Below are 17,846 nucleotides of genomic sequence, written 5' to 3'. Positions count from 1 at the left end.
TCTTTGATTGGAAAAGTAATTTTCTTTTGGCTCTAATTTACAGCTGCCAATACAGAAGACTGCACAATCAATCATTTTTACAGCAGTGATTCTAAATAATCGATTTTTCTATCAATTCAGCTCAAATGTGAGGAGCCTGCAGAGACGTCATGTCTGCATCGCCCGCCTGGAGAGGCCACAGAACTGGGGCGTCAACTGCTGCGAGGCTCGATATGTCATCCTCATCCTGGCCCCGCCTAGAACGGTACGATCCTGCGTTCACCTCCTCTTTCAAAAACTGTTTTTTGAGTAGTCTGGTGGCTTATATAGTTCAGATCTTGAGCTGAAATGATTAGTTGATTCATTCATCAACAGAAAATTAATCAGTAACTACTTTTTTTTAAAGGAAAAATACCAAAAACTGCTTTTAGCCTCTTAAATGTGAATTTTTGCTGGTTTTCATTACTTCTATGACAGTAAACTGATGATCGGACACCTTGGGCTCTAAAAAAGAGCATTTTACAGTATTTTCTGACATTTTATATATAAATAATTAACTGAGATGATGGACAGATTAATCAATAATAAAATAATAATTATTTGCAGCCATAATCAGGGACAGTACACATTAAACATTGCTGTAAATGTGCCATTTAATCAAGAGGCTAATTTTCATCTGTTGTCCCCAGTCAGATATTACAAAGTCAACCTAAAATAAGACATAAAGACTACAAGATTGAAATGACAAAATTATTGGTATCATTCATAAGCATGCAGAATAATAATAAAAAGAAAATATTAAAGGGTAACTTTTGTATTTTTCAACCCCATTTTCCCCATTGTTTTGTGTCTAAATGAGCAATGGGGACAACAGATTCTGACATTTGTTCAGCATTTTGGGAGAACGGTGCAGGCAGCAGAAACAAAACTGAGCTATAATAATCCTTATGAGCAACTGCAAACAGTAAAAGCACGCCCACTCAAAGTTTTGGTCTTTGCTGCTGACAGGCACGGATAGTAATTCTAAATGTCTGACAACATTGTGGACAGGATCCCGAACAAGATCTTTTTATTTAACCAGCAACAGCTTTTCATTGTTCTTGCCAAACTAACCAGACTCTGTTCACAAAATTGCTAATTTTAACATCATCATCTTAATTCAGACTTAACAGAGACAAAAATAAAATTCACCAAGACGTATTTGCTCATCTTTCCACTGTTCCAACCATCACTGATCAAAATAAACTCCTAATTCACAACGTTAGATGTGAAAATATCAGGAGATCGAGGGGACTGAGGGGGAGGTTGGACATCAGAGAAGCAGTAGGGAGAAATGATGTGTACAGCCAGAATATTTTCACATCTAATTGTTTCATTTCAACCAAACCGGAGAAAGTGATTATTGGAACAGTGGAAAGACTCACCAAGAAATTTTGGTGACTTTTATTTTGTTCTGTTGATTTTGAATGAAGATAAAGATGACAATGTTAAAATTATTAGTTTGGCGAGAGCAATAAAACAGCTGTTGGTGAAACAAAATGTAACTCTCTTTTTTAAAAAAAAGGTTTGTCTCTGTGGCGATTCTTTCCATCATGTTGCCAGTCACTTAGACACAAAAACATGGGAAAATACTGTCCAGGTTGAAAGAAACAGAAGCTACCCTTTAATGCAAAAATGCTACTGAATGTTAAAAAAGTGTCCCTCTGTGAGACTGTGAAAATTACTTTTTATTACAGGTCAAATTTAACGAACCCATTGCCAGCACTTCTGTCCTGTGACAGATGGTGACAATAAAATAAGAATATATAAAGTGTGATATTCAGGCAGACTGTGGGTTAAAAATAGTTAAAGTGAAAAAACACATCTAAATTGACATAACATCTTTCATCTTTAACTTTCTTATCATCCTTTCTAGAAAAGCACCAAGACGGCCATCGAGCTTGGCAGAACATTTGCCACGATGTTCTCTGACATTTCCTTCAGGCAGAAGCTTCTGGAGGCCAAAACCCAGGAGGAGTTCAAACAGGAGTTGGTCTACGAGCGACAGCAGCTCTCTATAGCTCACGACAAGCCTGTCGTGGAGGAAGTGGTGGACTCGGATCCACGTAGAGGGAAACCACTTCAGGTGTGAAAGCAGACAGTGACACACTGGATCTGTGCTGGAATCAGTGCAGATGTGGCCATATGATTAACATGGGTGAAGTATGACGAACAACAATTGAAAAATGGTGAAGCCGAAAGACAATTTACAAGAACAGGGAAACATAACTCTACTTAATAAGGAGTGGTTAGTTGTAAAACCACTATTTATATTCTCTACTGACTGTTTGCTCTCCACATGTGGAGACCACCCTCATGTTTTCCCACTCCATCCAGGCATATAAAGATGTGATGCAGTAAAGTAAAGTAGTTGAGCCAGATTATCTGATTATCCTGTTTCCACACTCTATCAGCCAGGCCCGAGGAATGAGAAGCAGCTGGGCAACAGACTGAGGAGGCTGCCAAGTCTGCCATGGTTCTGGCAGCAGAATGTGTGCAGCTCCATGTAATGATAAACTACTTCATTATGTCCAGTGTTTAAATTAAGAGGAAATGTGTGCGCCCAGCAGGAGGCTGGACACTAGGGAACACCCAAATACCGCCTTGAGAGAGAGAGAGAGCAGGTATTTAATGTTGTAAAAGGCCAAAGTTAACAACAGGTTGTGGCTCCACCTGATGTCCTGAACGGTTTAAAACACCATTCAAATACAGTTTTGTTGCTGCAAAACCAAACATTTAACCTGCGCCAGGACCATAAAGCGTTCTGTGGCTCTTCCCCATACCTTTTATAAAGGTACCACATGGAACCTCTTCAGAGAGCTCTACCAAGAACACAGGGGGTTCAATGAGAACCTTTTGATATTCCAAGGGTTTTATCTAGAACCCATTCAGGGGGTTCTACCGAATCCTCTTATATTCCAAGGGATGTATCTAGAATCTATAGGACAGACCTTTTTACTTCTACTTAAGATTTTACCAAGAACCCAACATAAAGAGTTATACATAGAACCATCTGTGAAATGTTTCACACAAAGCCCCATATGAGAGATTTCACAGAAAACCCTTCTATGGTGTAATGGTTCCACTCAGAACTCTCTCGGGGGGTTCTATTGAGAACCTTTTCACCATCCAAGAAGAATCCAATAAGGGCTTTTAGATTTCAAGGGTTTTATCAAGAACCCACAAAGAGGGTTCTACCAAGAACCTATTTGCATTCTAAGACTTTTCCTCTAGGACCCACTCAGGGGATTCTACCAAGAACCCTGTTACACTATGGTACAAATAACCTTTGACACTCTCTTCCAAAAAGGTGTCTTTGGATGCAAATCAAACTTTTTCCTGCGAAAAATGGTTCTTCAGAAGCAACTAGTTCCGGGTGGAACCTCAGCCTTTCAGGAAGAACTTTTGGAAAGGCTTGAAGAGTGTATGTTGCATTTCCAAAATTGCACTATACAAAAGTGGGCACTGTATGCAGGCACCTTTCTCTGATTTTATACTGGATGTCAGCTATGTTCTTCCTCAAAGTGTCTCTACACTGAAAACTTATTACACTCTTTCAAAAGACCCATTATCCAGCCAGCAAATGTATGAAAAATCTATTTTCAAACAAATTTTCTCTGATGTGAAACATTTTACTGTATTTTCTTACTCACAAAGATCACAGTCAGAGAGTTTTTTGACATCAGGTCGTGTTCAGACCACCATTAACTCTGTGGGGGGGACCACTGCTGCCGCAATGGTCCCATTATCACTGCGTCATCACAGCAGGGGTCTCGACTCCTTACCCACAAAATGCAGGGTCATCCACCAAAAAAGCTGAAACCTCCTCAACACTACACTGGCCAAAAATATATCTGGTAATGATCACTTTCGGTGCTTTTCTACTGTCTTCCTATGTCTTGATTGACTACAGAAGGCTATAATGATTGTAAAAGTTGTAAAATCGTGTCTCATAGTATTGTAGACCACTGTGCAGTGTGTTGGCTTCTGATAAGCCTTCAAACTGATTGATGTGTGTCACAAAATACCACAGTACCACAAAGATGTATGAAAAAATAGTTTGGAGAAGAAGACACCAATATCAGTTTAAGTGTATGCTATATTCAGAGTATTTTCACCGCTTTATTTTGTTGTCAGACAGCTTTTTTTCAATGTGAAACTGCCGTTATATCAGCCAAGTATAGCTTCCTCTCAGTCAACCAGATTTCATTGGGGAAAATCAGCAATTTTACTTTACAAATCACTGGAGATGCTGGTCTACTGCTACCTCTATCAGTTAGCAAGACTGTGCTATTGTGTGACTTTGGTGAGTCAAGACTAACCTTTTAAAACACAGAAGTCACAAAATAACGTAAACAAACTAACCAATTGATGCAGCAGTAGACAAGCTACTCCTGTGTTTGGCAAGGTAAAAATATTGATTTCGCCAATGGAGTCTGGTTGAGTGAGAGCGAGTAACACTTGGCTTATATAACAGAGGTTTTCCAATGGAAAAGGCTGTCTGATGGCAAGGTGAAGTGGTGAAAATATTCTACATACTACACCACTTCAAACAATATATATTTTCCTTTTAAATATTGCACAGGACAAGCAGGAGGACCAAGGTTAACAATCACCTTGTTGTTCCACCAGTTTCGTAGTGAGTGTGATGCCCGTGTGCTCATCATGATTGGCCCTCAACAACAGACATGAACAAATTTATAGTTCGACAGTCCCATTAGCAGCTCTTCAACTAGTCCTAACAGTAGAGTTACAGTACATGACTAAATATTGTCCTCCATGCTGAATGAAGTGTCCACTGGTTGTGACTAAAGTCAATCTTTATCTTCACAGTGCATAGATTTCTTTAAAGCCGGTAAAGGTGTATATGATGACCTCCGTCGCAGACTTCCCCTCTACCCCTCAGACTTCACAGATGGTACTTAAATTTTCTTGTGATACTGCTTCCTATAAGTGAGCACATCTGATTTGTTACTGCAACAAAATCAAGATTCTCTTATTTAAAAGTCTCACACTTTGAATGTTTTTGTCTGCTTTGACTCTTGTGGTTATTATATCTTTAATAACCCTTTAAATAATCCATTAAGGTATAACTGGGAAGGACCGCTGTCTGCTGAAGTACACTACCACTGCTATTTTTCTCTACATTGCCATTCTGCTGCCTGCTATTGCTTTTGGCTCACTGAATGATGAAAGCACTAGAGGAGAGATAGGTAAGGACTCCTGTTTTAATTTTCTTGTTCAGCAACAGCCTTTATTTTTTATCAGAAGAATACAAAAGTACTGATTTTTTTTTTTTTTGGTGTTTGTTTTTTTGGCAGATGTTCAGAAGACCATTGTTGGCCAGAGCATTGGAGGAGTGATCTATTCTTTGTTTGCTGGCTCACCACTTGTCATCCCACTGACCACTGCACCGCTGGCAATCTTCATAAGTGGTGCGTATTGTGTCCTGCTATTTAAACAAGGGGATTAAAGGCCACATTTATCTTACTTAGTATATTCTTGAAGCAAATGAATTGCTATTCAAGCTTGGATGATCTTAGCCTGGTTTCCAGACAAAGTCCAGACTTGAGTCCATCTCTTTCAGTTGTCTGATGCTAAATAGATTTTTGTTAACCCTTAATCAAGTAACTGTGTCTAATTTGAAAAGGTTTGGTTGTGAATACAAACCTACCCTACCACAGGGTGCTGCTACCCACTATTGCCTCATCTCATAGCTAAATAGAGCAGGTTTATGCTTAGAATAATGGAAATTGTTTAAAAATTGCTGACATTAATAATAAATAAATGATAAATAAACTGACATAAATAAAAATAGATGTCATGGCTCTGCTACCTCCCACTGTACAAAAATTAAGCCAAAATATCTTGCATACGAGCGCTGCCATCTTCTGCTGGTGATGTCATTTAGAGCCAGAGTCTGCATTGTATGACCAGTGTTGCAGACCACATTAGAGAAAAATTTATTTGACGTGTACTTTGATGTTTTACTTTGACCCATGGCATAGCTATTAGGCATTATATAACCTATACTGCAGCCAGCCACCAGGGGTCGATCAAGTTCATCCCAAAAAGTGAAGCCAGATCTTCACTTCAGGGGAACCAATACTCCAAACAAACAGGGGGCACATATTAGTGGAGTAACGACTAACTGCTGCTGTTGCTGCTGTTATCTAGTTAGCTCAGTTAGTCGTTCAGCTAAAAAAATAGAATCATTGTGTTTTTGTTACCTTAGAATGAGCCCTTTATATATACATAAAGGGCAGGTCCTTTTCCACAGAGGCAGCCAAGAGATAAACAAAACATTGGTTCTAGACACAGCATTTCGTATTTTTTGTGAGTTTTACAGCCATTGTATGTTTTCCTAAATGTTTGGAAGGGAAGGGTGAAAGGTCAAAGTGAAAAGTGTGTTACTTCTTCACATTCTGTTGATGATTTCAGTTTAAAACATTCAAAAATAAACTAAAATGTGAAGTGAAGAATGTGACAAAATGTGTTTGTTTTGACTTTATCTCAAGGAAAGATATCCATATATTGTGTTTCTGAGGTTGGCATGCTAACCAGCTAGCTTCAGCCCATCCTATCTCACATTGCACCTTTAACTTAAAGCAGAAATAATAATAATAATAATGATGAGTAAATGTGTCACAAGTTTATGAACTGGCTTCCAGTCTTTATGAGATATTCAAGATCTGCTTTTCACTTCTACTCATTGATTTATACCCGCTTTTTACAGGAAACAGAGTTGAGAAGAGACACGTGTACATCATTATCCAGAACAAAACAATATATTAAACACTTAAAAGTAGAGTAAGAATTACAGTGAAAATGTTTTGAATTATAATGCAATAAAATATAGTATGAGTTTATGTCTGTGTGTATCTTTGTATATGTTTTTAGTCATCAGAGGCATCTGTGACGACTATGACCTTGACTTCGATGCTTTCTACGCCTGCATTGGTTTATGGAACAGTCTGTTCCTCATCCTCGGAGGCTTATTCAATGTCAGCCTGCTGATGAAACTCTTCAAACGGTGAATACACAACACCCCTCTCAGACAACATTTGTTACTCTGACATATCGCAGACAGAAGACCCACACTTGTAATATATGTTATTAACAGTGTGGCCATGAGGTCACTGATAAGAGAAGGATGTATGTTATGACTTCCTGTTTTCAGCCATAATTATTATTTTTGTTAAATGTACACTCTCGCTATCTGGGCCATCATTCAGCCTTGAATGGACTGTTATGTCTGTGCCTGGATAAAAAAAAAACATCATTTTGATAAAACATGAATGATCATGCTGTGCTTTTTTATTTCCCAGCTCAACAGAAGAAGTCATTGCATTGTTCATCTCTATAGCATTTGTTGGGGACGCAGTGAAAGGCACCGTCAAAAGTAAGTCAAGCCGAGGTCAGACCGCATTTCAAAACGTTTTGAATGCCTCTGCAGCAGAGCTATCTGTCCACACTGCAGGGGAACGTCTGAATGTCTCACCTATCGTTTGTTATACGTAATGTAGCCCATCAAATATACATATCCATCATAGAGTCTTTAGAGGAAAAGCAGGCATGAAATCAAACAGGCCCCCCTGTGTGTTGTGGAAAAACAGACAACCCTATAATGTGAACATAATGGTGTCTCTGTTTATGTCTTTTTCACGAGAGTTTGTCACAAGACGGAAAATAAATGGACGAGCATATGGTGCTTTCTTTAGAGCTTTCTTCTTTAAGCCACCACCTGAATCTGAACAAAGCTTGCATATATTGCAGTGCTTGAATGTCTAGAAATATACAGAGAATGACAACATTAAAGGGGAATTATATGGATAAGAATACAATATGTATGAAGACACTCAGTGTAGTGTGAAATAGATATAAAGTGCATTTTATTTTATATTCCCTACCTCAGCATTTCATTTTTAGCTGAAATCCAAAATGGGCCTCGGGCTTTTTTGGGATTTGACAAATATATTAAACGTGTCAGTTTCCAAGAGCAAAAATAAATGCAGTCATGTAGAGTCTTCTAGTTTGTACAGAAGTGTATTCCTGCCAGCTTTGATAAAAAATTTGCTCAACTTATTATAACAAGAACCATATCTTGTTTTACAAGAGCCTTTTCATAACATATCAGGCAATTTTGACATGTTTTCTTGCTATTATCTTTTAATAACATCTTGTTATGTCACAAAATAAAGTGGTACATTAGAAAGTGATGTGTGGTTGTTCCATTTCTAGACATATAGTTTTACATATAGTTTTTAACCTGGACAACAATATATTTAAAACTTTTAACACCTCTAAAAGTTTCATGTAGGTGTGGATTTGAGCATTTTTGACAGTTGTCTCTAAACAAGTCAGTGAAGTGGAAGTCTGTCTCTAACGCTTTGCTCAATTAAGACTGAGGACCCAGCCATTGTTGCTAAAACTCAGTGAGTTTAAAAAAAACCCCTCCACTGCAGGACCAATCCAAAGCCTTTAGGGTTGCCCTTCTTATAGGAGAGGTGATATGGTAAACCTGTGTACCTACTACTGAGGAGGACAGGGAGAGAGCATCATCAGATAATTGGTAGGCGGCAAGATCTCAGATTGTCTGGTATTGCAAGACTAGTTTTTCTGGGTCAGCCGTGTGATAGACTGGTGATGACATGTCCAGGCTGTATCCACCTTGCTGCTCTGGAACAGGCTGCAGCCACTCCTGTGAGTCTGCACAGAATAAGCTTGATAGATACAGTAATGAATGGACGGTATTTCAGCTGTGTCCCAAGCAGCAAATAAAATATATTTAAACCAATCGTTTGTGGCAATGTAGGCTGCAGCCTGTTTATCTTCTTGTTTTAACACCATTTGGAAGTTTCTTCTTATAATAACACGTCAAATTATCATTTTATAATGAGAAAAGTTGTTTTAAAGGGACAAATCACCTAAAAATTACCTTTACATATTATTCCTCTAACTTGTAGAGTTTTGGAGATATCAGCTGTAGAAGTGTCTGCTTTCTCTCAAATGTAAAGGCACTTGGCTTGTGGAGCTAGCCAGCAAGCGCCAAAAAATATATTTCAAAAACAGCAATGTCTCTTTCCAGAAATCATGAACCAGTTATTCGAGATAATCCACAGCCCTTGTTGATGAAGACTCATTTTTTCCAACCAAACTACACCTGCTGATGGCATCACTGTGCAGAGGGAAGCATGCATCCACTCATGGACATGAGGCTCGTGTTTGTGACAGCAGGATGTAAACATTAATCTCGTCCTGCACCTGAGCTGAAATGTTGGCATAACTGAGCTGGCTAGTGTAGTGATATGGTTGGTGGATTCCATTATATTCCATCATATTTTTAGAGAGGACAGACATCTCTATGGCTGATATCTCTAAAACTGCAACGCACACCAAAACAATCTAGATGGGAAAATAACACTACAGGTGAGAGGGAAAATTAGAAATGACAATTTTTTGATTTTGTGGTGAACTGCCCCTTTAATAAAGTAGGTTGGTTTTGTCAAAAAAAAAAAAAAAAAAGATAATGTTTGGTGTATAACAAAATAACATGATATGTTGTTATAACAAGAAAAGTTAAGATAATTTGGTATCTCATTATGACATGATTTATCATAATAACATAAAAAATATGTTATTATAATGAAGTTTAAAAAAAAAAAGTATCCCCATTTTCATCCCCTCTTTCCTTTCTTCTTTCTCCCACACTTCCTAGTTTTTGAGCACTTTTACCACGGGCCCACACTGGTGAGCACAAACAGCACGCTGGTGCTTCAGCAGATTACTGAGATTCTGGAGACGACGAAGAACCAGACGGGAGACATGCACAGGGATCATAATGGGACTGTGTCAGTAATTGGACACGCAGAGGGACACGCGCTAGTCTTCCTGCCTGAGTCTCTGGTGTTGTGCACAAGAGAAAGACCCATCCTCTGTCTGCTGCTCATGTTGGGGACTTTGTGGCTCGGTTACGCCCTCTACCTCATCAAGAGGAGGTATGTTCACTAAATCACTGTGCTATTATCAGTATTATTATTAGTGATCTGGGTCAGTCTTTATAAAGTCATGCTGTGCAGCCAAACATTATTCAAACTCACAAAACTTTATCTGAAATTCAGAGTCAAGATCCCAAAGTTTTCAAAGATACCAAAATGTCAGGCATGTTTGCGGAAATGTGTATAAAATAGTGCCATCTTCAATATTCCCATTTGATGCAATGCTGCAATCCTGTTCAATAAAGATTTGGAATAAACAGATATTTGTAATATATGCTTTAGATGATTTGTCCGACCCTAAAGCTACTTATGTAAGGTGGAAATAAATGTATTATTATGCAGTGGACCCTGGGAAGACTTTGCTTTGCTTTAGGGCACAGCTGATGGGGATTCAAACAGATAAACAAACAAATAAACAAATGCACTCACATGTAAGCAGCATTATAATGAGGTGGAACTACTCTATATACTGTTGGGTAGTATAATGTGTACTACTTCATCATATTTTATAAACAGATCATTGCATTGAATATAAAATCGTAATCTCATCAATTCAGATGAATAAGAATAAGAATATTGTAGCGTTAAAAGAACAATATTTGATATGCAGTGTAAGCAGAGGAGGAAAGTACATTTATTCATCCTGAGGTGAGTATTTTACAGTAATTTCTTGCTATTTTATTCATATATTCCTTTAGATTTAAGGAGGGAATTTGTATTTCTCACTCCACTGCATTTTTGTGGCAGCTGTTGTTACTCTGAAGGTTAAGATTTAAAAAAAAACCTATAATAAGCTTATAAAATATGATGAATTGTTACAAAGTGAATTGAACCACCCAGCCGTGTTTAAAATATCTAGAATCAGCCTGACCAGACCTCGCTACAACATTAAATACTGTGTTCATGTTGCAGTAATAATTATCCAATACTATAATATACATTAATATAATTCCATAATTTAATTTTAAATGCAGGACATATACATGTACTTTAGTGTATTTTACATGTTGTTAATTTTACTTAAACATACGGCAGGGAGTTTTTAACTGGTTATGAAACAGTCTCAATTTATACTGATACCTCCTTTATGACCTACATAAACAAATTAGACCATCAGCAAGAAGACTGTCTGTTTCTAGTCATTCATAATGCCTGCCACTGGGTCGGATTCTCTGTGAAATCAGATGAAACAAGCCTGTGTTCATGTTTTCCCAGACAAAGTTACAGTGAGTATATTCTTCAGTTCAAAGGAAGCAGGAGTCGATTTTGATTTTGATTATTTTATTTATATTTTGTGGTTATGACAGTGGAAACACTACTGCTCTTGTCCACAGGGGCCTCTAAAATCAACACAATACTGAAAGTTTCTTGTTGCATTTAAATGAAGTATCTGACTGTGATTCCATTTAATATGTGATGGCAAAAAATAGAACTACATGAGTAAATCAAAGCTGTAGGTAACACTTTATATTAAGGTACACATGGTCACCATAAACTAATTGCTTATTATCATGCATACCAGTAGTATACTGACGCTTTATTAGTCATTATAAAGCATTTAATAATGCTTTATAATGACTAATTAAGAGGCAGTTTGCCACTAATGTGCATATTAATCAGCAACTAGTTTAATGATGAATATGTGTACCCTAATAGAAAGTGCTGTACTGAGTATTGTAGTTGCATAAAGCTTCACAAAACTTGTATGAAGCTTGGAGGATGTGAAAAGAGGGAATATTTCCGTCCCAGGAGTGAGGCAGAAGGTTACATATCATCAGCAATGATTTCCACCCTTCAGGTAAAATAATGTAATACATGAGACAGATAAATGTGACTTTGCCATCATGTATTTCCACGTCTGACTCCTGGGATGTCATTGTTCTTTCCCTTCAGTGGCAAACTCTCAGTACTTGACACAGATTATTTTCCAAGCTAAGACAGTAACAACTGTAAATACAGTAGTAAAACCGGTTGAATTTATTACATCAGAGTTGCACAGTGCTGAAATATGTGTCGCTTCTTTCCCCCGCAGCCCGTATCTGAATGACAGAATCAGAGAGGTGGTGTCTGACTGTGCTTTGCCTATCTCTGTGGTGATATTCTCCTTCATTGGCTCCTACCTTTTCATTGACATACAGCGTGAGTACAGATCCCTGAAATAAAAGAACTGATAGAGGAGTACCTCCGAGACTTAAAGTCACAACCTTGGCCCAGAACACTTTTCACTGCTCATAAATCCTCTTGTTGGAGGGGAAGAAAAGGAAAATATTTGCTTCTAGTGAGCTTTCAACACAGTGTGGGTTCTGAGTCAGTGTGGGTCAAAGACACTGTGTTCAATGATACTTATAAAACAGATCTTATGACCAAAGGTCAGCAATTTATTTTAGTGTGTAATGATGTAAATTCTTTTTTACCTCACAAATGTTATGGAGGGAAGCCCTTTTACACCAATCTGACTGAAAAAAAGATCCTGTATGTCATTACATGAAAATTTCTGAAAATAATGAGAAACATTCTCAAAATAATGACTTAGTAGTTAATTTCATTTGACTTAATATCTAAATCAGTATTTTGATAATGTCTTTTATTTTCTTAGATACTAAAATCATTATTTTGAAATACAAAGACATTATTTTGATATACTAAGTCATTATATTGAGATATTAAGTCATTATTTTAAGATACCAAGTCATTGTGTTGAGAAGGTTTCTCATTATACTGACTAACAGGATATTTATTTAATCATATTGACATATAAATGTGATAAAACTTGTTTATATTTGTGGCAAAACTTGTTGTTTTCTGTAAATCTTACACTCCCATTAGTTCCTGTGTTCAGTGTCCATGATGGCCCTGTCTTCAACTTCCCTCCATTTGACAAGCTGTCAGGAATGAACACACTGAGTGCAGTCGGGCTGGGGTTCCTCCTCGCTTTGCTCATCTTCATCGACCAGAACATCGTTATCTCACTCACACACGTACCAGAACACAAGTAAGACCAAGCATTCCCCTCCCTTTATTGCACAAATATCTTAGAGGTCATATTATCCTCATGTTCATTGTTATCGGCAAACACGTCCATTCGTAGCTCATGAAAAGAACAGAAGTACTGCTGCAGTCTTTCATTGACAGAGCACTTGAATCTGGTGTCTGTACTAGGTTGCTAAAAGGCACAGCATTCCACTGGGACTTAATGCTGACTGGCTTCATCAACATCCTCATGTCCTGTCTGGGGTTGCCATGGATGCACGCTGCCTTCCCACATTCCTCCCTACACGCCCGTCAGCTGGCCAAAGTGGAACAGCACGTAGAGAACGGACACCTCTACACGACGTGAGTAAAGTTAAAACAAGGGCAGAAACCGAGCAATGCTTTGAGAGACATCCAGCTTGTGTCTGACTGAGAACGCCAGCTTGTCTGAATCCTGTTAACCCTTTCTGTTTGGAGGCTTTTCAACAGAGGTGTTGGTTATGGTAGTTTGTGATGATTTTGTTTAATTTATTTCCATAGTAAGTCAATCAATCTGTGAGTTAAACTAAAAACACAAAGAGCACTGCTTAGTTTGGCAGATCATGCTTGACCTTGGACAGAGCAGCTGACAAAGTTATCTCAACTTAAGATCCACTTACAGTACAGGTAGGTTAGAAGGTTACTTACAGGTTCTGGGGCTTTTGATCATGTTACAAGGTCTTCATCAGCAGCTGTTTTTTTGTTCAGTGGTCATGAAATTGTTGTTGTTTAAACTTTTGATGATTTGGAGCAAATTAACTAGGATTTAGTGGCATCTAGCCACTCGCCTATATCCCTCGCCTCACACTCCCCTTCCGAGCATGTAGGAGAACCTAGAGTGGCTGGCGCAACATTGCATACAGGGCTCATACTGAACTGGTTGATAAATCCTCAGTAGCAGTGGTTCCCAATGACCCAAGCAATGTCCCAAGATATACCTGGCATGCGTCCTGTTTGTTTTTAGTTGAGGGACAGTTTACTAACTTATAACTCCCTAAAGCTCCCCATTTTCCTTCCAAACTTCATCCTTTTGTAGGATAACCCCATAAAAAGGCTGCTATGGATCATATAAGATGTGCAACTTTTCTACCTCGTAAATTAGTCACTCATTGTCTTCGCTGACCGCTAACTGAAGGGGAAACAGACATGTCAAGGAAGACAGAGTCAATTTTGGCCAATTAAATTAGTTGGAGGTGAAGCAGGCGCTTAAAACTTTGCAAGAAGAGAACTAGGGTGATTGCTTTTTTAAAAAAATTACATGTTGCTTAACCTGTTTGCTGATGCATGGAGCAGGTTAACACATCCTCACTGGAAAAAACTGAAACAACACTATGGCTCTTTCTCATCACTTTCAGTTAGGAAGCACTATGAAGGGTAACAAGATGGTTCAGCAAACTTCAAATAAAATGATGGACTCTTTGGTTGACAATCATGTCCACACAAAGGCAATAACTTGTGATCAGGGTTTAGAAATAGCTGTTGCCAACTGCTGCTCTACAGTCAGTAGAAATTAAGAATGAGATAAGAAGTGTGTATTGGGATATTTAAAGTACTTTTATCTGCCTTTGTATCAAACAGTATCGTCAGTGTGAGGGAGACACGTCTGACCTCGCTGGTGGCAAACATCCTGATCGGCCTGTCTGCGTTCATGCTGCCCATCCCTCTGCAGTGGATCCCCAAGCCCGTCCTCTACGGCCTCTTCCTCTACATCGCAGCCACTTCGCTCGATGGGAACCAGATGGTGGACCGCATGGCCCTGCTGCTTAAAGAACAGGTGAGCAGGAAGGACACTGTGGTTTGATTGGTTAGTCTGTTTACTTTAGCAGTCAGCTTGCTTGTTTGTATCTCTTTGTTTGTCTTTCCTGTTTATCCATAGCAACAAATAATGTAATAACCACAAAATATGGCATAATAATGTGAGAATGATCTTATTACAACATGAAAAAGATCTGGTAAAAGCAAGAAAATGGTGGCAGCAAGCAAACTTTTTTCTACTGAATTTGTGATTTTTGTAGCAACAATATGTGTCTTTTTTCAAAAACATTACCTTGACAACTACAATCTACTTTGATGTAAGCAAAACAAAAAATGAAGCATGCAAAGTCACTTAAAACAGAATTTTAACCATATCATACTTCTCTGTCTAGACGTCCTATCCTCCCACACATTACATTCGCCGTGTTCCCCAGAGGAAGGTGCACTACTTCACAGCGCTGCAGATGATCCAGCTGATCATCCTGTGTGCGTTCGGGATGTATCCTCTGCCCTACATGAAGATGGTCTTCCCCCTCCTCATGATCCTGCTGGTGCCCATCAGGTAAGATGACCCAGGCCAACAGGGGGCAGAGTGGGGCCATGATGGGAACCAACACAGCACTTCAATGTCATAGAAGTGATACTAGTCTAAACATTCATGTTGAGCTGTTCTTAAAGGGGCATTCCACTGATTTTACTGAGTTTCAAACATAGGAAAATTTGTATTTTCCTATTACAGAAACAATTTTTAAACTCATGGCTGTGTCCTGTCCTATCTCAGACCTTGTATCTTAAAGCTACTACAAGAAGTTTTAACTGCTAATGAAACAATCTCAAATTAATTCTGATATCTCAGTATGAAACCACATAAACAAACAAGACCATCAGTGAGAAGACTGTTTCTGCAGAAACCTGCTGTTGTCACCAGCTACCTGGCTGCCTGCTGCTTATTCCTGTGCAGATCTTTAGTCCCTTTGCTGCGTTTTACAGTGTGTCTTGCTAAGTTTTGGCCCAGTTGAAGTCCCAGCTCTACCAGTCATGGTTCCCCACTGTAGTTCCATACAGTTATTCTTAGTGGCTGTCATTGGGTCACATTCTCCATTAAATCAGAAGAAAGAAGCTTGTGTTTTTATTTTACCATCTAAGGCTATAGTGGGTTGTATGTTGGCCAGTAAAAAGAAACAGGGGAAAGAGAATTTTTATTCAGATAATTTATATTTTTGACATTACATTTTGTGGTTATGGCAGTGGAAGCACTACCATCACTGTCAACAGGGACCTTCAAAATCGACACAATAGCCATTTTTACACAGAGCATTTGTGTTTTTATACTGAGACAAGCAGCACCAGCGTAAAACCACTCTACCGTGTCATTTTATGCACACTGACAATGTGCATTCAAAGAGGTGCAACATAATGTAACACAACAGTACATCAGTCAACAAGTGATTCTGCCCATCTGCTCATTTATAATCATAAACAGAGCAGTTTAATGTGGAAGTGAGATGGAAAAGTCATCATGGAAAAAATCACTGTGTGGTTGAGAAGAAAAGGAGGTTTCAGGAAAAAGAACTCGTAGAAAGGTCTCGAAGGACACATAAAGTGATCTACCTTTTTAGAAACCCAAATGTTGTTCACAGTGAGCTGTTAGCCTGATTTGTTATGATTGAGGTCCTTGAAAAATAAATGGTTCCAATCAAAAATATTAATATTATAAATATTATTATTATTATTAACCACTACCCACCACCATGTGTTTACTTTTTTGGGGTTTCAAAAACTGAAATATACAGTCTCAACAAAACATTATTTGTAATATCTTTTGAGGAGTTTGAGTTGGGCTCAAACTCCAGTCCACAGGTTTGCTTGTGCAGCCCTGAATCATATCCTGGTTCCCTAAATTGGCAATCATCAAAAGTTTGAAAACCTCTGGTCTTTAGTTAGGAAAGCTCTGCAACAGCTAAATCCTGTCCTAGATAAGATGGGATATTTTCCTTAATGCAGTTCAGAAACATGTTTCTGTTATTAAAAAAAAATCCTAAACATCATTCTAAGCTGAGATAAGATGGGATTTCAGACTGAGGAGGTTCCTGTTTACTGGTCACACTCAGTGAAAACAGAAGCACCAAGCTTGAGTTAATAACCCAAATGACATTATCAAGGTTATCTCTGTGTGGGTGTAGAGACAGTAAATCTTTTAGAGCAAAGCTTTTCAAACTAAGGCCGTGGAGGCTGTGAAAGACTTGTGTAATGTGGTTGTTCAGAAACTGTCAGAATTGATGTTTGGATCTTTTTGTCTGAAGGAGTATTTCTGTGTTACTGCACAGTATCATCTGGTATCTCTGTGTATCTTTTCTCAGGACCAGCGTTCTTCCCAGAGTAATTGAAGCCAAATATCTGGATATCATGGACGCCCAGCACATGTAGAACAACAGAGCAACCTAATGAAAACACTTATTTTTTCCACCTGGAAGGGAAACAGACTCCAAACTCAGCGATTTCTAACTAAATGAAATGCATTTGGACTGCAAGATTTTGATGGTAGTGCTCTGCTGGTGACCCGGCAACCATTTACACCCCTCATTCACTTTCTCATTGTTCACCACACAATAACCATCAATGTAGCTGACTTTAATATGTGAGATCTTTGTTTGTAATAGTTATGAAGGATTTTCTTCTGTTTTACTGTTTTTTTTTCACACACTCACACACACATCTGTCTTGTGTTGTTAATTGACAGGTGCATGAGTTAATGCCAGACATTTTTTGTAATATTTAAAAGAAATTGTCAATCATTTAATTTCATTTAGGCATCATGTTGTTTAATAGAGAGCTACTCTGTCTGTGTCTTTCTTTTAAATGTGATGTTAGTGAGGGGAACGGGGATGTGGCGATTTCAGTGTTTAACCATGGAAAATCTATGCTTGCTTTTTATTTTACAGTACACTAATAAGACATAACAAGCCACACTTTGTATTGGACAAAAAAGAAAAATAATATGTTCTTTATTATTATTAGACACCATACATCCAATGGTAACAAGCTGTACACTTTTTGGCTTCACCA

The 17,846-nt window shown here is 38.3% G+C and overlaps 1 protein-coding gene across 2 annotated transcripts in view; it reads left to right on the top strand.

The window, feature by feature from the left end:
- The window catches only part of LOC146327131 (solute carrier family 4 member 11-like), a 37,106-nt gene extending 19,496 nt beyond the window's left edge, over positions 1–17,610 (top strand). For both annotated transcript variants that reach the window (XM_084719580.1, XM_084719581.1), the window contains exons 7-20: positions 121–244; positions 1,895–2,104; positions 4,852–4,936; positions 5,106–5,231; positions 5,340–5,453; positions 6,919–7,051; positions 7,347–7,420; positions 9,737–10,016; positions 12,049–12,155; positions 12,843–13,008; positions 13,176–13,349; positions 14,604–14,799; positions 15,173–15,342; positions 17,141–17,610. In XM_084719580.1, the coding sequence (XP_084575706.1) occupies positions 121–244; positions 1,895–2,104; positions 4,852–4,936; positions 5,106–5,231; positions 5,340–5,453; positions 6,919–7,051; positions 7,347–7,420; positions 9,737–10,016; positions 12,049–12,155; positions 12,843–13,008; positions 13,176–13,349; positions 14,604–14,799; positions 15,173–15,342; positions 17,141–17,207 (2,026 nt within the window). In that variant the 3' untranslated portion in view covers positions 17,208–17,610. The remainder of the gene's footprint in view (positions 1–120; positions 245–1,894; positions 2,105–4,851; positions 4,937–5,105; positions 5,232–5,339; positions 5,454–6,918; positions 7,052–7,346; positions 7,421–9,736; positions 10,017–12,048; positions 12,156–12,842; positions 13,009–13,175; positions 13,350–14,603; positions 14,800–15,172; positions 15,343–17,140) is intronic.
- The last annotated feature ends 236 nt before the right edge of the window (positions 17,611–17,846 follow it).

This window comes from Lutjanus erythropterus, chromosome 5 (assembly GCF_056507025.1).
Source record: "Lutjanus erythropterus isolate fLutEry1 chromosome 5, fLutEry1.hap2, whole genome shotgun sequence".
In the NCBI taxonomy this organism is placed as follows: domain Eukaryota; kingdom Metazoa; phylum Chordata; class Actinopteri; order Lutjaniformes; family Lutjanidae; genus Lutjanus; species Lutjanus erythropterus.
Note: the sequence above shows the minus strand (reverse complement) of the source record. Positions and strands in the feature narration are given on the sequence as shown.